Source organism: Tupaia chinensis, unplaced genomic scaffold, assembly GCF_000334495.1.
Source record: "Tupaia chinensis unplaced genomic scaffold, TupChi_1.0 Scaffold000612_1, whole genome shotgun sequence".
In the NCBI taxonomy this organism is placed as follows: Eukaryota; Metazoa; Chordata; class Mammalia; order Scandentia; family Tupaiidae; genus Tupaia; species Tupaia belangeri.
In genome coordinates, this window is record NW_006160131.1 from 622,720 (window position 1) to 647,996 (window position 25,277).

Here is a 25,277-nt window from a genome sequence, read left to right on the forward strand (position 1 = left end):
CTCGCCAGACAGACAGAGAGAGACATAGAGACAGAAAGCGAGAAATCACCCCCCAGGGGGGATGGTCACGCCGCAGTCCCTTCTCCTCCATTCTCCTCTCGGGATCTTGGGCACGCACGCACATGCGCCCGGCGTGAGTTTTAAGCCACCGGGTCCGGGACACGAACCACGGTCGACTACGTGGGAGTCCAGCGACATAGCTATTACGCTAACTGCTGGTTCCCTTATTTTATTTTTTTGAAGTCGACAGAGAGACAGAGAGAAGGAAAGTGAGATAGCAAGCTGTCAGGTCTGGGACTCGAACTGTGGTCAGCCATGTGGGAGTCCAGCCACCTTAACCACCATGCCACCTGCCACCCGAGGTCCTAATACCTTTACTTACTGTACCTAGAATTTTTGAGCACAGAGACTGCGGCTCCTTGGGGTGGTGAGTGGTGTGTGGTCCGTGCACGAATGTCGAGCTCAGTCATACTGAAGGAAGTGAGTTGGGTCTCTAGCACTTTGCTCTTGCTGTCTGCACTGGTGGCCAGGCTGGCAGCCTTGCACACACACTGCGATGCTCCGTCTTCCTCTTGCCTGGTGTTCATTCATTCTGCAAACACTGATGAGCCCCTGACCTGTGCCAGGCCCAGGCTAGCTGCAGATGCCGAAGTGAGTCTGACATGGTCCTGTCCTTGAGGAGCTCAGCCCAGCTCGCAGGTGCGGCACTGGTCTGATCAACAGCTTGAGCCCCAGGTCCTGGTAAACAGCCTCGGTGTGTGTCTGAGCCTCTCAGCTGGTGTCCACCCGTGTAAAATGGCAGCGGGCCCAGCACACTGCTGTTGAACGCACCACAATGGTAGCTGCGATTCTGGAAGGGGCTAGTGCTGAGGTTGCTCACGACATCCTCCCTGGAGGACCGTGGTCAGAGAAGGCTGCTCAGAGCTGGGTCTTCCAAGTCGGGTAGATGTTCTCTGGAGGACAAGGTAGGAGGAAGGTGGGAGAAGGGCGTTCAAACCAAGCAAGTAATTCTGTCAAGACCTGGAGGCCTGAGCTGTTCCACTCGTTTGGGGAGTGGTGAGAGAGCTGCTCGAGAGATTAGCAGGGTTGTTGGAAACCACACCGAGTGGATCGGGCTTTATTTCATAGGCAGTGAGGAATCCATGAAAGGTGTGCTTTTTTTTTTTTTTTTTTAAAAATTATGTTTTATTTTAAATTTGGTATAGGGCATGTGCACTCACCAGAGAGAGAGAGAGAAAGAGAGGGAAAGTGAGAAAGGAAGCTGCCAGGCCTGGGATTTGAACCACAGTTGGCCATATGGGAGTCCAGTGCCTTAACCACCATGCCACTTGCTGACCCTCTATGAAAGGAAGGTTTTAGGAGAGTGAACATGGCTCATTTCACTCAGGTGTCCCTGGTGGTGTACGAGGAGGTCCTGAACAACGGGGAAGCAGCTGTGGCTGCTGGCTTCCCCTCTGCTTCTCCCTGGTCCATGTGATCAGCAGAGCCCTGCTGTGCTGGGCCTTCTCCCAGGATGAGGCACTTGGAGCCTTTAGGGTTGGAGCCCAGGAACCTGTTGAGGTGCCCACGTGGTCCTGCCAGGTCTGGGTCTGGGAGAGTTAAAGATACCACGGTGGGATCTTTGAGGCAGTCTAGAATATTCTTGAAAGATGGGACTTCCCAGGAGGAAGCTTGCTGTAACTAGGAATAGGAACACCTTAGCTTTTATGTATTTATTTTTAGGTTTTGCCATAGGTACGTGTGCTTGCTGGGAAAGACAGAGAGAAAGTGAGAAATCATCCCCGAGGGAGTGGCCACGTTACAGTCCCTTCTCCTCGGGATTTTGGGCATGCTCACATACACACCCAGCATGATTTTCAAGATGCCATGTCTGGGACTTGAACTGCATTTGGTCCTGTGGGAGTTCAGTGCCTTATCTACCATGCCACTCATTGGCTCCAAAACAACCTGAGCTTTATAAAAACCTTCTCCTGATCCTCCATTAGTTCCCTATTAATAATACTTTCCCATTGCCTCCTCCCTGTGTGTCAGAAGGCTTGCCAGGGCCTACCGTGTGCTGCACCTTGCCCAGGGCCTGGGACATGAGACCTGTGGGGCACAGGCCGTGCCCTGGGGAGCTCACAGAGTCACGGCGAAGACTGATTTCAGCCAGACGGAGCTGACAAGCTCTGCTCTTGTGTTAAGGCATCCAGGACCAAAGCCTGGTTCATTCTCCCGAACCTAGGGAAATATAACACCCGAACCACGCCTAACAAGAAGAGAAGGGAGAGGCAATGGCAGTGGCCTGGTGTTTGGGGTTCTGGACTCCCACATGGCTGACTAGAGTTCAAGTCCCAGACCTGGCGGCTTGCTTTTCACTTTTCCCCCTCTCTCTGATAAAATTAGAAAATAATAATAATAAATAAAATATTTTTTAAAAGAATTACAAAAAAAAAAAAGAAGAGAAGGGAACAAGAAGAGAAGGGAGAGGCAATGGCAGTGGCCTGGTGTTTGGGGTTCTGGACTCCCACATGGCTGACTAGAGTTCAAGTCCCAGACCTGGCGGCTTGCTTTTCACTTTTCCCCCTCTCTCTGATAAAATTAGAAAATAATAATAATAAATAAAATATTTTTTAAAAGAATTACAAAAAAAAAAAAAGAAGAGAAGGGATAGACCGAGGGAACTACACGTGTAAAGGTGTGACTCCTCTGGACTGAGGGAAGTAATAGGTGCGGTCGCTGAGGCAGGGTGCTCAGAAGTAGGGAAGGACCGAGGAGAGCCAAGCTCGGGTGCCAGGAGGGCCCTGTGTTTGCACCCTTTGGTGTGTGCTCTGCTTCCACCCTCATTCTTCAAGCACTGGGCGGCTCCCAGCTGAGTGGCTGCAGGGGTGGGTGCATGTGGTGCCGTGCAGTAGCCGGCTCCCCTTGATCCCCACCCCAGGTTCTTTCTTTCTCTCGTTGTGATTTCTGCATCCATTCTGAAACGAGTATCTCTCTGTCTACTCTGAAAAGGGAGGGAGGGAGACTAGGCAAAAAGAAGGGCCCAGCGGGACTGCAGATACTGAAGGTTCTTGCCAGAAAGCTGTGACCTGGGAACGTGACCTTGGGCGTTCAAGTAGGTCTTGAACATCACTTGTCTAGTCCCTGTCCTGTGCTTCAGGTGATGGGTGTGATTCAGGCAAGCCTCACTTAGTAAGTTTCCCTGTCATTTCTTTCAGGGCAGAAGAGGAAAGAAACTAACGGGTATTGAGCACCTACTATGTGCCAGGCCCAGGCCAGGTACTTTACATAATTTATTTCCTTCTGTCCCCACAACTTTGTGAACTATTATTCTCATTTCATAAATGAGGCTCAGAGAAATTGAGTATTGTCCCAAGATCATACTAAAAGCAGCAGAACTGAGATTTGAACTCGCAGCTGTGTGTTTCCAAAGTTCATGGTCTTCTCCCCATGAGAAACCTATGCTGGGGCAGTTTGGCCTGAGCACCCAGGTAAGTTAGCAGCTTGCACCTTCCTGTGACAGGTGTCGCAGGGAGCAGGTTCAGCCAGTGGGCGAGTTCAGGGCACTGAGGGTTGTGTCAGCTCCCCGTGAATGAACCACAGCTCTGACTGCAGTGCGAGGGTGGTCGGAGAGGCTCTACACCGACTGCCTTCTTGGTGGCTTAGAGTGGGGCAGCCTGCCTTTAGATAGCATGCTGGGGAGGGGCTTGGCGTGGCCATGTTACTTCTGCGGCACGAGCCAGATGGGCTGTGAGCATTCGTTCATTCAATTGGTGAATGCGTGATATGTGCCAGGCCCAAGCCAAGCCCAAGTTCCAAGACACACTTAAATAACCAGGAGCTCCTCCCTGCCCCCCAAAGAGCTCACATTCTACCCCAGGGACTTCGGGGGCGGACAGAATGCATCTGGCACAGTGTGAGAGCTCTGCTAAACTCAGTTGTTCCATGCAGTCTGGTTTAGCAAAAGCTTCTTGACATTTGACCAGCATCCTGGAGGATGAGTAGGCTTTACCAAGGAGTAGGTGTTTCCCAGCACCTGGCACGGTGACTGGCACTAGGTCTGTTTGTTGAATGAGGGAAGGAATGGGTCAGTGAAGAATGAGTGACAGCAAAGAGGCTGGTGCATTTTTGTGGGCTGGGAGTAATCATTTCTCTGTTTCTGAAAGAGAGTTTCAGCTGCTTTGTTGTTCTCTGTCCACCTGGTGACGGGGAGCTTTTGGAGTTGGGTACCTTGAGAGCTGAGTGCTCCACTGGGCCCTTTCAGAATAGATCTGGAAGCTGTTGCAGGGCAGCTGGTTAGAGGCAGCATTTGTCTTGGGGAAACCCGGTACAAACACACACGAACTCTTGGGACTGAAAGAAATCCATGGGAAGAATGACATCACGTTGAGTGTTAGAAATTCTATCCAGGGCCGGCAGGTGGTGTGGTGGTTAAGGTGCTGGAATTCCTACATGGCTGGCCATGGTTTGAGTCCTGGACCTGGCAGCGTACTTTCTCACTCTCCCCCTCTCTCTTTCTCTGGCAAAACTCATGTGAAAAATAATATTAATAATAAATAAATAATTTAAAAAAAAAGAAATTCTCTCCAGTTTCAGAGCAGTGATAGGCCGTTCTGGTGACTAGCGTTATTCCCCAACAGTTCCCAAAGTGTGGACAGAAAGCCAAGGTGAAAACCTGAGTCGTGCCCTGCAAAGGGCTACCCAGATGTGCCACGAACCATATCGCAGTTACTAATACTCACTGCTGCCTTGTGGGCTGTCAATGTGCCACAGGAGCCACTAGAGGCTTTGTATCTGCGGTTCTCCAAGTGCTGGGACTTGGGACCCTTTCACATTTCCAAAAGTATTGAGGATCCCAAAGAGATTTTGTTTATGTTGGTTATAACTATTGGTATTTACCAGATATCTGACTTAACAGAGTAAAGCCAGATTCTCATAAATCCTTTACTCAGTTTTTTTGCAATACATTGTTTTGGTTAAATTGTAGGAGAAAAGTTCAGCCTCACACAGATAGATAGTTGGAAAAGGGGGGCTGCTTTAGTGGCCTTTCCCGATGGCAGCTGTCGTCTGTAGCATGGAAGCTGAGACCATGTCACTGAAGTCTTCATGCTCCTTTACATTAAAATCCGTTGGTCTGCCTAGCACATTGAGTGGATAATTTTTTTTTTTTGGAGAGGTTTTTTTCGCTATAGGGCACGTGCGCTCGCCAGACTGACAGAGACAGAGAGACAGAAAGCGAGAAATCACCCCCCAGAGGGGATGGTCACGCCGCAATCCCTTCTTCTCCATTCTCCTCTCGGGATCCTGGGCACGCACGCACACGCTCCTGGCATGAGTTTTAAGCCACCGGGTCTGGGACGCGAACCGCAGTCGACTACGTGGGAGTCCAGCGACATAGCCTTTACGCTAACTGCTGGTTCTGAGTGGATCATTTATCAATGTGTGATTCTGTAACAACATGCTTCGGTCATTGGGATCTTAGGTTCACTGAGTTCTGCAGCTCTTCCGAGTAGTTTCCCATTTCATTTTACAGCATCACCAGGAATTTCATCAGAAAAGTCTTGAGATGCTCTCAAGCACGTGGTGGTTACAGGTTTCCTAAATTTTAATTTTAGAGGTTTTTGCTATAGGGCGCATGCGTTTGCCAGAGAGACAGAAAGCAAGAAATCACCCTCCAGGGAGGATGGCCATGCTGCAATCCCTTCTCCTCCTATCTCCTCTTGGGATCTTGGGCATGCACACACACGCACCCGGTGTGAGTTTAAGCCACTGAGTCCAGGACTCAAACTGCAGTTTGGGAGTCCAGCAACATAGCCATTATGGCAACTGCTGGTCCCCTAAATTTTAATTTTTGCCTGAAAGCTTAAATTTTATCATTGTCTGCAAATACTGTCAGTTGTTTGCCTTGGAGTGAGAGGGTCACTTGTTCATTTTTTGAGAAAACGTCTGGCAGTACCCAAGATTGAATAACATCAGTCATTGTTTCAAGTGAAGATGGCGTCACATGGAAAGAACCCCCCTTCCTTCAATGTTCTCTCTGTTTTGATTCTAGGACTAGAATGCCCTTGCTTAATGCTTCTCAGGCCAAGAGATCAATCTTGGGCCTGGTCAGGTAAGAAAGCAGAGGAAGGTCCCTGACCCCTGGGGTGGCTGCCGTCTCCAGTTCATCTGGCCACTTTTCTGCTCTGGGCTACCACACGGATCCCGTGATGCTACTCCGGAAACTCTGATTTTGCTCAGAGAGTCAACTGGAATTAACTTGGAGCAGAGGGCACGTGCGCTCTCCAAAGAGAGTCAGAGATGGAGGGAGGAGCCCGCCCCCGCTGTGCTCCCTTCTCCTCCATTTCTTTATCCTATTGTGATCTGGGGCACACATATACACGCCTGCCACCACCCCCATGTGGTGTGGTCATACCACAATCCCTTCTCCATTTCTCCATCCTATCTGGGTTTTAGGCACGTGCACCAAACACTAGGCTACAAGGCCAGCCCATATGTGGGAGTTTTTTTTAACAGATCCAGAATCAATAGAACCTCAAGAACTTTCCTTTCCTCTTTCTCCATCCTTTGCCTAAGGCTAGACGATGTCTCTAGAAACCAAAATTTAAACTGAGGTGAACAGAAGCAGTTGTCGGCCAGGCTGCTGCTAAGGGTCTGTTAATGTCAACCTCGTGGTGAAGAACAATGGTTGGGTGTTTCACTCATCCGATGGACATTATGACCATGCTGTTTGTGTGGGGTACTGCTCCGGGTGCTAGAAGTACAACTGAAAAACAGCTCCTTGAAAAACCCGGGTCGCCTGACTCTTTCCGGTCATAAAGGGTCACGATCGTGAGGATTTGGAAAGTGGCAGGAGAGTGCAGTCATTGGGAATCTGAACCAAGAGCTGTTCTTTGTCAGCAAAAATCCAAATGGGTTGCAGCTGAATGCCACGTGTCTAGGCTCTGGGGGCTCACCACCCTCTCACTATTAAAGTAGGGACAAAAATGCGAGAGAAGTTTCAAGCCCTGTGGGCCATTGTACCCAGGGCCAGGTGCCGGCACCCAGGGTTAGAACACCAGCTTTGGGGACCAGCAGTTAGTGTAATGGCTATGTCGCTGGACACCCACGTAGTCGCCCGCTGTTCAAGTCCCAGACCCGGTGGCTTAAACTCACTGCGGGCGCGCATGCGTGCGTGCCCAAGATCCTGAGAGGTGAATGGAGGAGAAGGGATTGCAGCATGGCCATCCCCTCTGGGGGGTGATTTCTCGCTTTCTGTCTCTCTGTCTCTCTCTGTCTGTCTGGCAAACGCACGCGCTCTATAGCAAATCTTCTCCAAAAAAAAAAAAAAGAACACCAGATTTGAGGGTGGCTCCCTCATGCATATTCTTTCATTTATCTCTCCCTCATTTGTCTCTCATTTGTCTCTCCCACAACACAGTGGAAAAAACATTTTTTTTTTTTTTTTTACTCATCAGAAATGCTAACTCAACCATTAAATAGTAAAAATCCTGGCTTTTTGCATAAGCTCTTTGCTCCTTGTGTTTCTTATTTGTAAAGTGAGTTGTAATAATAACATCTATTTGAGAGAGGTTTTGCATGAATAAATTAATTTATAAATTTAAAGCAATTATAAAGTTTCTTAGAAATAGTAAGTGCTCTATTACTATAGAGTGCGCTATTACTATCACCACTATTATCGGAAAATGTATTGTTTGTTTACTTATTTCTTTATTACTTATTTATTCAACTAAAATATAAGTCCCAAGAAGCATGAGCTCAAATGTTGTGTTCCTTAAAGTTCTGTACTGTCAGGTTGATTGCATAGTACATTGGAGGTGCTTATTCAAGATGACTGCCTGGGTGAATTCACTCATCCATCTGTTCCACACATGTTAAATGCATGCCTGCTGGGCATAAAAATATTTACTATTCTTTAGGACCAAAAAGATAAATAAATCTCAATCTCTGCACTAATAGATCTAGTTCTTTCATGGGAGGACAATTATGCAAAGATGCAATTGGAATACAATGCAATAAGTGTTCTATTAGAAGAAATCATTAATAATTTCTGAGTACTGCTGGCATGCAAGAGAGAGATGCTTTTGAATAGAAATCTTTTAGACAACATGGACAACATTTTACTATCTTAACCACATTGCTAACTTAAAGATTAACCCAACATTTTGGCTTCTGGAAGTGATCCTGAATGGGTTAGATAACAGATAGGAACTTGATTTTATTTATTTATTTTTTTTGGAGAGGTTTTTACTATAGGGTGCATGCACTTGTCAGAAAGACCAAGAGAGACAGAAAAACAGAAAGCAAAAAATCACTGCTTCCAAGGGGGATGACCATGCCACAATCCCTTTTCCTCCATTCTCCATCCTATCTGGGTTTTAGGCACGTGCACCAAACACTAGGCTACAAGGCCAGCCCATATGTGGGAGTTTTTTTTAACAGATCCAGAATCAATAGAACCTCAAGAACTTTCCTTTCCTCTTTCTCCATCCTTTGCCTAAGGCTAGACGATGTCTCTAGAAACCAAAATTTAAACTGAGGTGAACAGAAGCAGTTGTCGGCCAGGCTGCTGCTAAGGGTCTGTTAATGTCAACCTCGTGGTGAAGAACAATGGTTGGGTGTTTCACTCATCCGATGGACATTATGACCATGCTGTTTGTGTGGGGTACTGCTCCGGGTGCTAGAAGTACAACTGAAAAACAGCTCCTTGAAAAACCCGGGTCGCCTGACTCTTTCCGGTCATAAAGGGTCACGATCGTGAGGATTTGGAAAGTGGCAGGAGAGTGCAGTCATTGGGAATCTGAACCAAGAGCTGTTCTTTGTCAGCAAAAATCCAAATGGGTTGCAGCTGAATGCCACGTGTCTAGGCTCTGGGGGCTCACCACCCTCTCACTATTAAAGTAGGGACAAAAATGCGAGAGAAGTTTCAAGCCCTGTGGGCCATTGTACCCAGGGCCAGGTGCCGGCACCCAGGGTTAGAACACCAGCTTTGGGGACCAGCAGTTAGTGTAATGGCTATGTCGCTGGACACCCACGTAGTCGCCCGCTGTTCAAGTCCCAGACCCGGTGGCTTAAACTCACTGCGGGCGCGCATGCGTGCGTGCCCAAGATCCTGAGAGGTGAATGGAGGAGAAGGGATTGCAGCATGGCCATCCCCTCTGGGGGGTGATTTCTCGCTTTCTGTCTCTCTGTCTCTCTCTGTCTGTCTGGCAAACGCACGCGCTCTATAGCAAATCTTCTCCAAAAAAAAAAAAAGAACACCAGCTTTGAGGGTGGCTCCCCGGAACTGCATGGGCCCGAGAGAACTCAAATGTACCAGGCTCAGAGAGGACAGTGTAAGCTGGGCGCTAGTGTAGATGTTATCTGTCAGAACAGAGCAGGTGAGGGCCCAGGGAATGGCCCGAGTGGTCTGCTCCTGGATCCCTTGATCCATATCGCTAATGTCGCTGAATCCTCTGGGCAGCATCACACAGTGTAGGCGTGTCATCTCTGCTTCAGGGATTGCTGAGTCAGCTTTCCGGCCCTGTGTCTCCTCGGGTAACGGGAAGAGAGCCTGCCCTGGAAAGCCAGTCTCGCAGATGGAAGGCGCGCCTCGTCTGTGTCGTGTACCAGTCTGGCTCTAGGAGAGCTACGTGCTCGCCATTAATTGGGGATGGCTCACTGTCATCCCTGAAAAACAGTCTGCTTTTTCATGCTTGAGATTAGAACCGTTTGGGTGGAGAGAACCAGCAGATGCCGTAATGGCCATGTTGCTGGACTCCCATGTAGTCTACCACAGTTTGAGTCTCGGACCTGGTGGCTTGAAACTCACACCTGGCATGTTTGCATGCATGCCCCAGATTCCTAGAGGAGAAGGAGTTGTGGTGTGGCCATCCCTGGGGGGTGATTTCTCACTTTCTGCCTCTCCAGCGAGCACACATGCCCTGTAGCAAAAATCTCTCAAAAAAGAAGACTTTGGGTGGAGGTCCATGGTGGAGAGCTGGTCTTTGTGGGAAATGATCATTTCAATCAGTGTCTCACTAAGCTGCCTTCCAGCTGTCTTGCCATGGGGACACCTAACCAGTCTGATTTAGCTAGGGTATGCCCAGCTGAGTCTGTGCCCCGAGCCAGGCCCCGAACCACACTGGGAGGGGTCCAGATAGGAGGCAGCCCTGCTGCTTGTCCTTCAGGGGCATGCCTAGTAGCAAGGTCAAAAGATACAGCTGAGTAAGTAAAAGGTGCAGATTCTGTTGCCAAGTACAACATGTAGGGGACATGGAAGAAGAGATGTGAATGGCAAGAGGAACTTTAGGAGAGCCTGGAAAAGGTCAAAGTTTTAGGCTGGGCCTTTAAACCTTGCCTGACTATTTACTGGTAAACATGGGAAGGAAAGGAGTTTTTGTTTTGTTTTGTTCTTTGTTTTTTTAAGCAACCCCTTCTCCTCCACTCTCTTCTTGGGATTGTGGGTATGCACACACATGTCTAGCCTGAGCTTAAGCCACTGGGTCTGAGACTCGGACCTCGGTCAACTACGTTGGAGTCCAACAACATAACCATTATGCCATCTGCTGGTCTCGATTCTTGCATTCTTATAAAATACAGTGATCATTGGGACCACCAGGTGGCATGGTTAAGGGTGCTAGACTCACAGATGACTGACCATGGTTCAAGTCCCGGACCTGACAGCTTGCTGTCTCACTTTCCCTCTCTCTTTCTCTCTGGTCATCTGGTCAAATTTAAATAAATAAATATATAAAGTTAAATAAAATAATTCTTTAAAAGAAAAACACAATGCGGGAATCAGCAGTTAGCATAATGGCTGTGTCGCTGGACTCCCATGTAGTCGACCACAGTTCAAGTCCCCGACCCGGTGACTTAAACTCACGCCAGGCGTGTGTGTGTGCGTGCCCAAGATCCTGAGAGGAGAATGGAGGAGAAGGGATTGTGGCGTGGCCATCTGCTCTGGGGGGGTGATGTCTCTCTGTCTCTGTCTGTCTGACGAGCGCATGCGCCCTATAGCAAAAATCTCTCCAAAAGAAAACACAAAACAAAACAAAACACTGGGTACATGTGCATCCATGCCCAAAATCCCGAAGAGAGAGAAACAGAGGAGAAGGGATTGTAGCGTGACCATCCGCCATCACAGGGCAGAGGAGGCTTTCTCTCTGTCTCTAGCAAGTTCACGTGGCCTCTGGCAAATTTTTTTAAAAAAGGAAAAATGAATGATTACCATACGTCGAACAACGTCTTCAGTGCCTGGAGCTGTGCTAGGTGCTTCATTCCATTGGATTCTCATAGCCAGCCCTACACCTAGGACTTACTGCCATTTGGCAGATGAGCAGAGGGTAAGGGGAATGTGCCCGTCATTGTCTGGCTGGTAAGTAATGGAAGCCCAAAATTAACGCTGCAGCTAGTGTCGCGACCACCGCCTCCCAGTGCCGAATCATCGGTCACACATTTAACTATAGAAATTGGACATTTGCATTGAAAAGAAAACAGAAAAAGCACTTACTATTCACTGCCTTATGCATCTGATTCTTGGCTGTACCTATAAAACTGTCTGTGTTTTGTACATTGCAGGTCGCATTAAGATTTTCAAGGATAAGGGGCCAGCAGGTGGTATGGCAGTTAAGGGCGCTGGACTCCCACCTGGCCGACTGTGGTTTGAGTCCCAGACCTGGCAGCTTGCTTTCTCACTTTTCCTCTCTCTCTCTCACTCTGTCCCTCTCTGGTCAAATTAAAATAAATAAATTCAATAAATAAAATGCAATAAAATAACTTTTTTTTTTTAATAAAATAACTCTTAAAAAGATTGTCAAGGGTAATTTTAGTCATACAAGATGAGGTGGAAATAGTACAGTAAAGTTACATGTCCTGGTGTTTGCATTAAGAATACGGTGATTGGGACCAGCAGTTAGCGTAATGGCTATGTCACTGGACTCCCACGTAGTCGACTGCAGTTTGAGTCCCGGACCCGGTGGCTTAAACTCATGCCGGGCGCGTGTGCGTGCGTGCTGAAGATCCCAAGAGGAGAATGGAGGAGAAGGGATTGCGACGTGACCATCCCCTCTGGGGGGTGATTTCTCGCTTTCTGTCTCTCTGTCTCTCTCTGTCTGGCGAGCACATGCGCCCTATAGCAAAAACCTCTCCAAAAAAAAAAAAAAGAACACGGTCACCATCCTTACCGAGAAAGGAACTTGGGCTTTGGCCTCGCCTCGCCATCTAGAGTTACACCGAAAGTTTTCTGGGTACAGTTCTCTTTTGTTTATTTATTTCCATTTGTTATTTTTTTTAAAGGATTACTTTATTTAACTTTATTTATTTTTAATTTGACCAGAGAGGGACAGAATGAGAGAGAGAGAGAAAGCAAGCTATCAGGCCCAGGACTTGAACTGTAATCGGCCATGTGGGAGTCCAGCACCCTTAACCACCATGCCACCTGCTAGCCCCCTGTTCTCTCTCTCTCTCTTTTTTCTTTTTTTTTTTTTTAGAGAAATTTTTGCTATAGGGCCCGAATGCTTACCAGGGAGACAGAAACAGAGTAACAGAAAGCGAAAAATCACCCCCGGGGTGGTTGGCCATGACGCATTCCCTTCTCCTCCGTTCTCCTCTTAATATCCTGGGCCCGCATACACACGAGCCCAACATGAGTTTAAAGCCACTGACTGGGTCTAGGACTCAAACCGCGGTCAGTTACGTGGGAGTCCAGCTATGTAAGCATTATGCCACCTGCTGGTCCCTCCGGGGTACAGTTCTCAAAAGACCTCCTTCACCTTGATTTCTCTGAACACCACCTTTCCCCAGCAGCTTTCTACCCCTTCCCACGAGACCCTCACATTGGCGGCTTCCTTTGCAGTTGCCCTAGAGCAGCCACGCGCTTGCGGGGTGAGCTTTTCCTTTGCAAAGTCTGTTTAGACGGTGTCTCTGTGAGCTCTGTGTGTAGAACTCCTCTCTCTGATGCTCTCCCAAGTCCGTGTATCTGCCCACATGCTCCATTATGTTCTCGTTCAGGTCCTCTTTCTAGAAAGCACAGCCCGGGTCAGTGTGTTTGTCATGTTACAGATTTCACGGTACCCTGTTGCCCTCTCAGTGCGAGATGTGATTTCACTTGAGAAAGGATGACGTCGATACTCTTATTTTTCCTTTAGCTCTCTGCAAACACGTTATCTAGTGGTGGGTAAGTGGGGAAGGTATGTCCGTTGAGAGCTGTATGTAACAGGCCACCCCAAAACCTAGTGGCTTAAAACACCACCATTTATTATCTCTCATGGGTCTGCTGCGTGACTGGTGTTTCTGCTGATCCTGGCAAGGCTGGCTGATCACAGCTGGGCTCACTCACGTGCCTCCGGTTGGCTGACTGACCATCTGGGAAGACCCCCACACGTCTCCACATGTCTTTCACATCTTCCAGCAGCTAGCCTGGTCATACTCTCATGGCATGGCAGAGGTGTGAGAGTGAACAAGCCCAGCCATGCAAGGAGGCGGGTAGAAACACAAAAGCTTTTCAAGCTGGCAGCACATTTGTTAACGTCTCTGGCCAAAGTGACAGGGCTAAGCCCACTGTCAGTGGGAGGGAGCCTGTAGGAAAGCCATGAATCGGGGCCATGGAATGCAGTCTTCCAGTCAGGACTCCTCAGTGAAAGAGCACCTGTGTCTCTGGGCCCAGTCTGTCCTTGAGGGGAGGAACGGTGCCAGTGGAACGAGCGTGTGTTGGGTCCACCCTGTGGGCATGCGGAGGACAGGCGCTTGGCTTACTGAGGCGCTGATTCTCACAACTCCACGAGGAGGTAGAAATTGGAGCTCAGGAAAGTTAAATCTCTTGCTCAAGGTTCCCCTGCTAATACGTGGTTAGGCAGGGGTTAGAAGGCCAGACTGCCTAGCCCGAAAGTCCAGCTGCTTTTCACCGTACTCGCCGCCTCTTCTGGGTGCCAGGGTCTACGTTCCCTCCCTCTGACACAATTTCCAATGGAATTGATGCGTTTATTTACTTTAGAGTGGTTTTGGGGGGGGTTTGCTATAGGGCACATGTGCTCGCCAGAAATACAGAGAGACACAGAGAAAGTGAGACAGCACCCCTCGGTGGACGGCCACACGCCACAGTCCCTTCTCCATTCTCCTCTTGGGATCTTGGGCATGCATGCACATATGCCTGGTGTGAGTTTAAACCACCAGATCTGGGACTCGAACTGTGGTCAACTACATGGGAGTCCAGTGACGTAGCCATTACACCGTCTGCTAGTCCCTATTTGAGAGATTTTTGCTTTAGGGTGCATGTGCTTGCGGGAGGGACAGAGACCGAAAATGAGAAATCACCCTCCAGGGGAATGGCCACACCACAATCCCTTCTCCTCTGGTCTCCTCTTGGGATCTTGGGCATACACACACATATGCCTGGTGTGAGTTTTATAAGCCACTGGATCGGTTACTTTAATTGCAGTTGACTACATGCGAGTCCAGCAACATAACCATTAATGCCATCTGCTGGTCTGTTATTTACTTATTTTAACATTTATTTATTTATGTATTTATTGCGATTTGGGGGCTGCCAGGTTTGAGACTTGAACTGTGGTCAGCCATGTGGGAGTCCAGCACCATAACCACCACACCACCTGCTGGCAGGAGTTGATGCTTTTTGTTTAGCTATACAAACCTCTTGTCCAAAATGCTGCTGTGATTCTAAAGGAATTCTGCAGATCTTCAGAAAACTCACACTCTCTCCCAGACCCTCTGCTAGCTGCAGGCACTCTGCTTCCACATGGAGATTGGTCTTTAAGCTGCACAGATAGTCCAAGAAATGCCGCCACTCCCAGACATGCCATCTTCTCTTTAACCTTAAGACTTGGGGTCATGGGACCAGCAGTTAGCGTAATGGCTATGTCGCTGGTTCCATGTAGTCGACTGCAGTTCGAGTCCTGGACCCAGTGACTTAAACTCACGCCGGGCATGTGTGCCTGTGTGCCCAAGATCCCGAGAGGAGAATGAAGGACAAAGGGATTGTGGCGTGGCCATCACCCCCCAGGGGGTGATTTCTCTCTTTCTGTCTCTCAGCCTTTAGCTGTATGGCTACTTCACTGGACTCCCGCGTACTGAACCGCGGTTCGTGTCTCGGACCCGGTGGCTTAAAACTCAGGCCAGGCGCGTGTGCGTGCGTGCCCAAGATCCTGAGAGGAGAATGGAGGAGAGGGGACTGCAGTGTGACCATCCCCCCTGGGGGGTGATTTCTCGCTTTCTGTCTCTCTGTCTCTCTCTGTCTGTCTGGCGAGCGCACGTGCTCTATAGTGAAAATCTCTCACAAAAGAAAAAAAAACCCTCTTCAAAAAAAACAGACTTGGGGACATCTGGCTTTGGAGTCAGACTCGCTGGGACCCAGCTCCTCAGTAGCTGTATCATTTTGGGCAATTCATTTAACTTCTCGAATTCTGTTTCTTTATCTAAAAGAAAGTGGAAATAAGAATACCTTATTTGCAGAGCTGTTAAAAGGACTAAAATTATGTCTCAAGTGCCCAGCCTAGTACCTGGTGGGTAGTGAGTGGCACTAGTGATGTTGTCAATGCTGTGTCTAAGGAGCGCTCTCCCACTCCGGGAACCCTGTTTCTCTGTTGGACAGATGTCTCCCGCCTCCAGCCAGTCCGTGCAGACCTGCTGCCTGCTATGTCACCGGGAACGCAGAGGCTGGGAAGAAGGTCCTTCTCAAAACGGACTGGTGTTGCAGGGTGAGAAGCTGCCCCCTGACTTCATGCCAAAGCTCGTCAAGAACCTCCTAGGCGAGGTGCCTCTGTGGGTCTGCCAGAGCTGCCGAAACAGCGTGGAGGAAGACGAGAGGCAGACAGGTCGAGACCGTGCAGTGGCGGTAGGTAACAGCTGGCAAGGGGTCCCCCAGTGCAGGGGCTCTGCCTCCCCAAGAGGTCAGGCTGTTCCTTCCCTGTCTCCTTAGGTGGCTCCCCTTGGGCAGCCCCACACACGGGCCTTGAGAGCTGCCGGCCGCGCTGACACGGCACTAGGGGCCCTGGGCCAGATTTGGGGGATGAAGAGAGGCTTCAGACCACCTGGTGGGCCCTCAGCGCAGCCGTGCGTAGGAAGAGGCTCGCTATATGTGCCTGCAGGCTGTGACCCTGCCCTCCTGTGAGCCTGCTGCCTTCGGCTCTCTGGTGGCTTGGAAGCCAGCTGGTGTGACATGGAGGGTACAGGTCGGTTAGGGTCGGAAGGCCTCCAAGATCCGGGAGCCATCTAGGTCTGCCACCTGGTGGACTGTGATGGCCATATGTTCCCCGTTTCCCATTCCCCTCCAGACCCTCTCTTTTGCCCAGAGAGAGTTCAGCTTCAGAACTCCTGGCTTAAAGACCCCTCTTGTTGGCAGCTCTTAGCGCTCCCCATGGCCCACGGCACACAGGCAGTTCGCGCCCCACCAGTCCCTCCCCAGGGTCCACAGGCTTCACGTAGAGGGGGCCCCACCCCACCCCACCCCACCCCCTGCAGGCCTTGGCCTCCATCTGTCCTGCACCTGGATTGTACTCAGTGAGATTTGGCCGTGGCACAGGGGCCTGGAAGAGGAGGGGCCCCTCCGGGGTAAGCCGAGGCAGCAGAGGGTGGGCTCTAGTGTTTGCCGTTTGACATGAGCCTTTTTCTCCTTCTCCAGATCTCCTTGTCACACACATCTTGCAAATCGCAGTCTTGTGGGGGTGACTCTCATTCCTCCTCATCCTCTTCGTCCTCCTCTTCATCCTCTTCCTCCTCCTGCCATGGGAACTCGGGGGATTGGGACCCCAGCTCGTTCCTGTCAGCACATAAGCTCTCGGGCCTCTGGAACTCCCCACACTCCAGTGGGGGTATGCCCGGCAGCTCGCTTGGGAGTCCTCCAGCCATCCCTGGTGAGTCTCCGAGCCCAGAGTGCCGGGTCCCATGTGGACAGCTGTTTTCCTGCCTGCTCTGTTCACACTCGCCCAGCAGCTCTGAAGCAAGTGGAAGGGGCTGCCTGCTGGGAGGGAGCAGGGGATGACCTCGTCCCAACCTCTGTGGGCCTCCTTTCCTCAGGGCTCACAAGTTGGACATACCATTGATAGAGACACGTTTGCCCCTCAGAGCCGTCCTTGAGGTGACAGCCACTCTGGTGGCTGTTCACATCGGGTCCAGGAGGGGACCTGCTGAGTACAAAGTGGACCTTAGGGAGGTAGCCCCTGGGACACCCAGTGCCTGGCCCTGCAGTACCAGGAGGACCTGGTTCTCCTCCCCGGCCTCATTTCCCGAGGGACAGGTGTGAGAGCGCTGCACATGTCCACTGCCGTGACTGTCAACCAGTTTGGCAGCTGTCCAAGCCATTTTCCGACTCTCGGAGACCGAGAGAAGGCCTTGGGTGATTGGGTAGGCTGCAGACGTGATTTACGGTCACCCTTCTAATGGCGAGGCTTAGCCCTGCGTGGAGCTCCCAGCGGTGCTGTTGAGCAGTGTGTGGCTCAGCCCGGCGTGGAGCTCCCAGCAGTGCTGTTGAGCAGTGTGGCTCCAGTTATTTTGGTGCATGAGCCAGAGTCACAAAGTCTCTCCCACCTCTCCAGGACCTGGGGCCTTGCAGGAGCCTGGGGTACCAGCTGCTTTGCTCCATGGAACCCCACACAGGGCCTCAGCCTGCTGCTCTGTTGGCTCCTGCACAGCTGGCCCCAGGCCTGAGGGTTAACTGAACAAGAGGATGCAGAGCCCCTGAGGGACAGCCCACATCCCACGTTCATTCCCCACACAGAATCCTCTCTGGCTCCGGGGTCCCCTGTGCGAAGAGGCGGCGCCCCCTGGTGACATGAAGCAGGATGCTGTGGCTGTGAGCCTGTGTGCTCTCCTTCCCAGCTCTGGGCTCCTGTTCTGACCCCTTTCTCTTCCCTCTGCCCACAGGTGAGGCTTTCCCCATCTTGGAGCACCACCAGCACTCAGACCTCACTGCTCCCCCTAACAGCCCCACCAGCCACCACCCCCAGCCAGCATCTCTGATCCCTTGTCACCCCGGCCCCTTCAGCTCGCCGCCCCACCCACACCTGCCGCCCACCGCCCCGGCCCCAGCAGCACCTTGCCCTGCCCAGGCTTCAGCTTGCCCTGTTGCTGCTGCTGCCCCCCACACGCCAGGGTCAGGTTCGAGCCCCCATGTGCCGTCTACCAGCATGCCGCTCCTGAAGATGCCGCCACCATTCTCGGGGTGCAGCCACCCCTGCAGTGGGCACTGTGGTGGACACTGTGGTGGGCCCCTCCTTCCTCCACCAAGCACTCAGCCTCCCCCCAGCGCTCACAGGTAAGTGGGGGTGCGAGGCAGACCCTGCTCTTTGTACTTAGTGTTTTGGAGAACTTTGCCGAGGGCACTCGGGGTGGACGTTAAAAGGATTAGCCTGTGGTGTTTCCTCCTCGTTTTCCCAATTAGAAAAGCAATATATGTTTATAAAAGTTTAAAAACTTGAAGCAATTTAGAAATGTATAAAGTAGAAAAAAATAAGTCCTTATAACCTAAAGCTAAATATCTAACAATGGAGTGTTTTTCTTTAATATTTCTGTATGTGAGCGTAAGTCCATATTTGATACACATTTTGTGTAGTGCTTTTAAAACATTGTATCATGATAGTTTTCCAGGTTAAAATCTTCAAAAGTTTTTTAGAAGCTATGTAGCACTCTACTGTATAGCTCTAGCATCATTTATTACTCCCTTAGGGCATGAAGGCATTCCCAGTGTTCTGGCTGGTGGTTGGTTTGCTGTAGGGCATGTGTGCTCCTCTGAAACAGACAGACAGAGAGGCAAGTGAAAACTCACCCCCCTCCCAGGGTAATGGCCTCGCTGTAGTCCCTTCTCCATTCTCCCCTCAGGATTTTGGACGCACACATACACACGGGCCGGCCTGGCTGTTTCAAGCTGTCGAGACTCGAACCGTGGTGTCAGCTATGCAGGATCTAGCACCTTAACCACATTGCCACATGCTGGTCCCATTTCCAGTTTTTAACTAGGATAAATGAGGCTGTAATAAGCATCCTTGTGCCTAAATCTGTGTGTGAATGAGGAATTATTTCCTTTAGGAAGATTCTTTTTTTTTTGAGAGAGAGAGAGAGATTTTTGCTGTAGGTTGTGTGTGCTTCTGGGAGACAGAGAGACAAAGCAAGAAATCACCCCCAGGGGTGGCCACTCTGTAGTCCCTTCTCCTCTGTTCTCCTCTTTGGATTTGGGTATCCATGCACACGCGCCCAGCATGAGTTTTATGCCACAGGATCTGGGACTCCAACCACAGTCGGCTATGTCTTGAGTCCAGCTGGTCCGAGGGAGACCCTCAGGTCTGTCACTGCTTGGAAGGAAGCGCAGGTTTCCTGTGGTGCTCTGAGTCTGCAGCTGCAGAGACTGGGGAGTATTGACCAGGCTCAGGCCACACCACTTCACTGCTGAGCAGCCAGGTCTTGCGACACTGTAACATTGTCTTAGCCTCTCTGGGTGCATTTGCTTAGGACAGTGGGAAGCCTGGTGGTTAAGGGGCCAGATCCCACAAAGCCCACTGCAGTTCAGATCCCAGCCTGGGGTCCACCAGATGGCATAATGGTTACATTGCTGGGCTCCCACATAGTCGGCCATGGTTTGAGTCCTGGACCTGGCAGTTTAAAAGTCATGCCCAGGGGGCCGGCAGGTGGCGTGGTGGTTAAGTGCATTGGATTCCCACATGACTGACTGTGGTTCAAGTCCTGGACTTGGTGGCCTGCTTTCTCTCTCTCTCCCCCTCTCTGCTCAAAGTAAAATAAATAAATAAAGTTAAATAATTCTTCTTTTAAAAAAAGAGGTCATGCCCAGCATATGTGCATGCGTGTCCAAAGTCCCGAGGGGAGAATGGAGAAGAGATGTGGTGTGGCCATCTCCCTGGGTGTGATTGCTCGCTGTCTCTCTAGCGAGCACACGTACCCTGTAGCAAAACTCTCTTTTAAAAAAATCCCAGCCCTCGGAGGCTGGCAGGTGGCTTGGTGGCTAAGGACGCTGGACTCCCACATGGCCGACCAAGGTTCAAGTCCTGGACCTGGCAGCTTACTCTCTCTCTCTCTCTCTCTCTTCCTCTGTCTCTCTCTGGTCATGTAAAGACAATAATGAAATAAAGATAATAAAGAAATGATTCTTTAAAAAAAAAAAAAATCCCAGCCCTTGGGACCAGCAGTTGCCGTTATGGATATGTTGCTGGACTCCCACATAGTCGACCGCGGTTTGAGTCCCGGACCTGGTGGCTTTAAACTCACTCCAGGCGCATGTGTGTGTGCCCAAGATCCCCAGAGGAGGATGGAGGAGAAGGAATTGTGTCTTGCTTTCCGTCTGTCTGTCTGGCTGGCGAGTGCATAGGCCCTATAGCAAAAACCTCTCCAAAAAAAAGTCATGCTCACAAGTGTGCCAAGAATCCCTAGAAAAGAATGAAGGCGAAAGGATTGCTGTGTGACCATTGCTGGGTGATTTCTCACTTTCCCTCTCTCTCTGTACATACACTGTAAAGAATAGATCATTTTGGGACCAGCAGATGGCGTAATGTTTACATCACTGGCCTCCCATGTAGTCTACTGTGATTCTAGTCCTGGACCTGATGGCTTGAAACTCATGCAGGCACATGCACATGTGTGCCCAAGATCCCGAGAGAAGAATGGAGGAGAAGGAATTGTGGCATGACCATCCCCCCAGGGGTGATTTCTTGCTCTCTCGCTCTCTCTCACTAGTGAGCACATGCATCCTATAGCAAAAGTCTCTCTTAAAAAAGAAAAAAAAAAGTTTTTTTTAAAAAAAGAATTAGACTGTGGTTCAAGTCCTGGACTTGGTGGCCTGCTTTCTCTCTCTCTCCCCCTCTCTGCTCAAAGTAAAATAAATAAATAAAGTTAAATAATTCTTCTTTTAAAAAAAGAGGTCATGCCCAGCATATGTGCATGCGTGTCCAAAGTCCCGAGGGGAGAATGGAGAAGAGATGTGGTGTGGCCATCTCCCTGGGTGTGATTGCTCGCTGTCTCTCTAGCGAGCACACGTACCCTGTAGCAAAACTCTCTTTTAAAAAAATCCCAGCCCTCGGAGGCTGGCAGGTGGCTTGGTGGCTAAGGACGCTGGACTCCCACATGGCCGACCAAGGTTCAAGTCCTGGACCTGGCAGCTTACTCTCTCTCTCTCTCTCTCTCTTCCTCTGTCTCTCTCTGGTCATGTAAAGACAATAATGAAATAAAGATAATAAAGAAATGATTCTTTAAAAAAAAAAAAAAATCCCAGCCCTTGGGACCAGCAGTTGCCGTTATGGATATGTTGCTGGACTCCCACATAGTCGACCGCGGTTTGAGTCCCGGACCTGGTGGCTTTAAACTCACTCCAGGCGCATGTGTGTGTGCCCAAGATCCCCAGAGGAGGATGGAGGAGAAGGAATTGTGTCTTGCTTTCCGTCTGTCTGTCTGGCTGGCGAGTGCATAGGCCCTATAGCAAAAACCTCTCCAAAAAAAAAAAAAAAGAAAGAAAGAAAGAAAAAATACCACCCCTAGCAGCTTGAAAAACACGCCGGGAGTGTTTTTGTATGTGCTCAAAATCCCAGCAGGATGGAAAAAGGGAGAAGGGACTGCAGCGTGACGACTCCCCAGTGGTGCTCCCCTCTCTGGCGAGAACACAGACCTTTTGGCAATAAAAACACGTTTGCTTAAAGCCCATTCTCTTTTTTTTGGATTTTTTCCTTGGAATAGGTTCCCCAGAATGAAAACAAGTTCTCAGAGTTTTTGGGTTATTTGGTTTTAAGGAGAGGGTTTTTTTCCTTTCTTTCTTTTTTGTTGTTGTGTTTGTGTTTTTGTTTTTGTTTTTTGCTATAGGGTGTGTGCACTCACCAGAGAAAGAGAGCGAGAGAGTGGGGACGAGAGCAGGCACCCCAGGGGTGGCCACACAGCAGTCCCTTCCGTGTGAGGAGGGTTCTTTTTTTTTTTTGGAGAGATTTTCACTGTAGGGCGTGTGCGCTCGCCAGACAGACAGAGAGAGACATAGAGACAGAAAGCGAGAAATCACCCCCCAGGGGGGATGGTCACGCCGCAATCCCTTCTCCTCCATTCTCCTCTTGGGATCTTGGGCACGCACGCACACGCGCCCGGCGTGAGTTTTAAGCTACCGGGTCCGGGACGCGAACCGTGGTCGACTACGTGGGAGTCCAGCGACATAGCCATTATGCTAACTGCTGGTTCCCAGGAGGGTTCTTAATGCACATTGAAAAGCAGCCTTCCGGGGTCCCATATCACTGTACCGGCCCATAATAAGTAAGAGTGCTGGTTTCCCCAAATTCTGGGAGCATTGGGTATTTTAATAAAATAATTTTCTAAAACTGATTTTTCTAAAATGAATGTTGCAAATATAATAGGCAAGGAAGGGTCGACTGGAATAAACCTCTGTAAGCCCTCCCGAGCTGACTCCTGCTGCCCTCTTTCCTGCTGTGTGCTTACTGCCTGCCTTCCTAGCGCGGGGGCTCTGCTGGGCTCCACGCTCCGTTTGTACCTCCGTTCCAGCACTTCAGCTGTCAGCAACCTGGCTTGGGACTCTGACTCATCCCAGCTCCCCTTCTGGGACCTTCCAGACCCATTTGAGCTGTACCCCAAGAAGTGTTCTGTGCTCCTGAAATCCAGAGGCAAAACCGTGTGTGCGCTTTGTACATGGAAGGCCGTGGGCACGAGACCTGGCTGTTGGTGGGCAAAGCAGTCAAGTACCGTGGGCCTCAGTCTGCCTCCCTACACAACGTGAATAATCATGCGGGACTTTGTGTGTGTGTGTGTGTGTGTGTGTGTGTGTGTGTGTGTGTGTGTGGCGGGAAATAATGGCCTGTGGGCCAGGAGACACATTTGCTTTCCCACAATGCATTGCCCTGTGGTTAGGGCAGCTCTACCCACTGCACAGAGCACCAGGCTCAGATCATGAGGACCTTAGAGATTGGAAGGAAACTAAGCTTGAGACCAGCAGTTGGCATAATGGCTATGTCACTGGACTCCCATGTAGTCGACCGCAGTTCGAGTCCCAGACCCGATGGCTTAAGCTCATGCCGGGTGCGTGTGCGTGCGTGCCCAAGATCCTGAGAGGAGAATGGAGGAGAAGAGATTGCGGTGTGGCCATCCCCCGGGGCGGTGATTTCTTGCTTTCTGTCTCTCTGTCTGTCTCTGTCTTTTTGGCGAGAGCACGTGCCCTATAGCAAAAAACAACCTCTCCAAAAAAAAATAAAAAAGAAAGGAAACTAACTTCATTGACCACCTTTGAGTGTGCACGGGAGCCACCAGCCCACTGATCTGTTCAGACACCTGTTCACTCAGCAATGTCGTTAGGCCACGCCCTGGGACCCAGATCTAGAAGTGACGTGGTCCTGCCCTTAACGAGTGCACAGTCTAGATTAAGAGGTGGACCAGCAGGACCAGCAGATGGCATAATGGGTATGTTGCTGGACTCCCACATGACCGACCAAGGTTCACATCCCAGACCTAGAGGCTTCAAACACGCCAGGGCGCATATGCGTGCGTGCCCAAGATCCCAAGAGGAGGAGGGATTGCAGCGTAGCCATCCCCTGTGGGGAGTGATTTCTCATTTTCTGTCTCTCTCTCTGTCTCTGTCTCTCCAGTGAGCGCATGCACTCTATAGCAAAAATCTCTCTACTAAAAAAGAGAGATGGGGCCAGCAGATGGTGAAGCAGTTATGTTGCTGGACTCCCACACGACCGACCACAGTTCAAGTCCCAGACCCCGTGACTTGAAACTAGTTGCATGTGTGTGAGTGCCCAAGATCCCAGGAGGAGAATGGAGGAGAAGGGATTGCTGTGTGGTCATCCCCTCGGGGAGTGATTTCTCACCTTCTCTCTCATCTTTCTCTCTGGTGAGCACTTGCACCCCAAAGCAAAAATCTATTTAAAGAAACAAGACAGGCAAGCAGACTGCTCCCACATAGCTGCTCATGTGGTTTGAGTCCCAGGTCCAGTGATTTGAGAAACGCCGGGTGTGTGTGCGTGTTTGCCTAAATCCCAAGGGGGGGAGATGAAGGGATGACCATGCCCCACATGGTGAGTTCTCCCTGCCCCCGCAAAAAAAACCACGGAGGTGGGGGTGAACAGGTATCCCAATAATGCACGACAACAGGAGGGTTGGGGTCGCGCCAGGAGGGCTGGCCTCCACAGCAGGTCAGCGTTCACATCTGCAGTGGGTCCGGAGGGAGGCGGGCAGGTGAAGGATAACTGGCACGGTGGGTGGTGGGTGGGGTCTTCCCGGGCCTCTGGGCCACCCGCCCTCACCCCTGGGCCTCTCTCCCTCAGCAGGGACCCTGGGTGCAAGGGGCACAAGTTTGCACACAGTGGCCTGGCCTGCCAGCTGCCCCAGCCCTGCGAGGCAGACGAGGGGCTGGGTGAGGAAGAGGATAGCAGCTCCGAGCGGAGCTCCTGCACCTCGTCCTCCGCCCACCAGAGAGATGGGAAGTTCTGCGACTGCTGCTACTGTGAGTTCTTCGGCCACAGTGCGGTGAGTGAGCCCGCCGGCCGCGCGGACGCACGCCCCGCTCTCCCCGAGACCCCTGCTCGCGGCAGTCACTGCGCCCGCCCGCTCAGTCCTCACAGCACGTGAGGTGGGGCGTCCCGTCGCTGCCTTTGCTCTTCCTGTGTTTCCCTTAAGACTGACTTTTTTTCTTTAGGCAAAAGGAAAGGAAGTGGCAGAGAGAGCTCTGATGAGTATGTGTACGTGTGTAACCCAGAGAAGGGGGCTTGTGCGTGATGAAGGCAGAGTGGAAGCACAAAGGCTCTCAGTCCCCTGGGTGTGACAGCCAGCCGAGGGACAGGCCGTGAGCACAGATGGCGCCAGGAGCGAGGCTCAGCTCAGAGTGCTGCCTCTGGACAGGGGGAGAGAGTGCAGAAGCCTCCCAAGGTGAAGAGCAGAGGGCGGCCGGCTAGGGCAGTGCAGTCGAGAGGAGGTGAAAGAGCGCCTGTCACCTTGCGCGAGGGGTCTGTCCTCATCTTAGAGATGACAAAATTGAGGCTTACAAGGACTCGGTGACTCGCCCAAGGTCATACAGCTTCCAAGTGACAAAGTCCGGGCTCAGACCTGCTCTCCTCGCTCCCCAGTGTTGGCCCAGCTCTGCCCTGTGCCCCCACACCCTTCACCCGCTGCTGCCCGGCCAGAGCTGGCCGAGGGTGAAGCCACGTGCCCAGTGGCTGTCGTAGAGAGCAGTTGTCTTGGCCGCAGGGCGCCAGGTGCCCACGGGTGGGAGTGCTGCGGGCCTCCTGGCCCAGGCGTAACGTCGGCACCTCCCCTCCCCCAGCCACCCGCCGCCCCGACCCGTCGGCATTATACTGAGATCCGGGAGAAGCTCCCTT

The 25,277-nt window shown here is 50.9% G+C and overlaps 1 protein-coding gene across 14 annotated transcripts in view; it reads left to right on the forward strand.

Moving 5' to 3' along the window:
- Positions 1–25,277, forward strand: part of FAM193B (family with sequence similarity 193 member B) — a 42,312-nt gene that overhangs the window by 5,267 nt on the left and 11,768 nt on the right. For 4 of the 14 annotated variants that reach the window (XM_027775920.1, XM_027775911.1, XM_027775912.1 and 1 more), the window contains 4 exons: positions 15,566–15,808; positions 16,595–16,826; positions 17,836–18,226; positions 24,228–24,429. In XM_027775920.1, the coding sequence (XP_027631721.1) occupies positions 15,566–15,808; positions 16,595–16,826; positions 17,836–18,226; positions 24,228–24,429 (1,068 nt within the window). Of the gene's footprint in view, positions 1–2,630; positions 3,095–3,197; positions 3,259–6,031; positions 6,092–15,296; positions 15,809–16,594; positions 16,827–17,835; positions 18,227–24,227; positions 24,430–25,277 lie in introns of those variants that run through there. The other 10 variants (XM_027775914.1, XM_027775916.1, XM_027775915.1 and 7 more) reach the window with 7 other exon arrangements.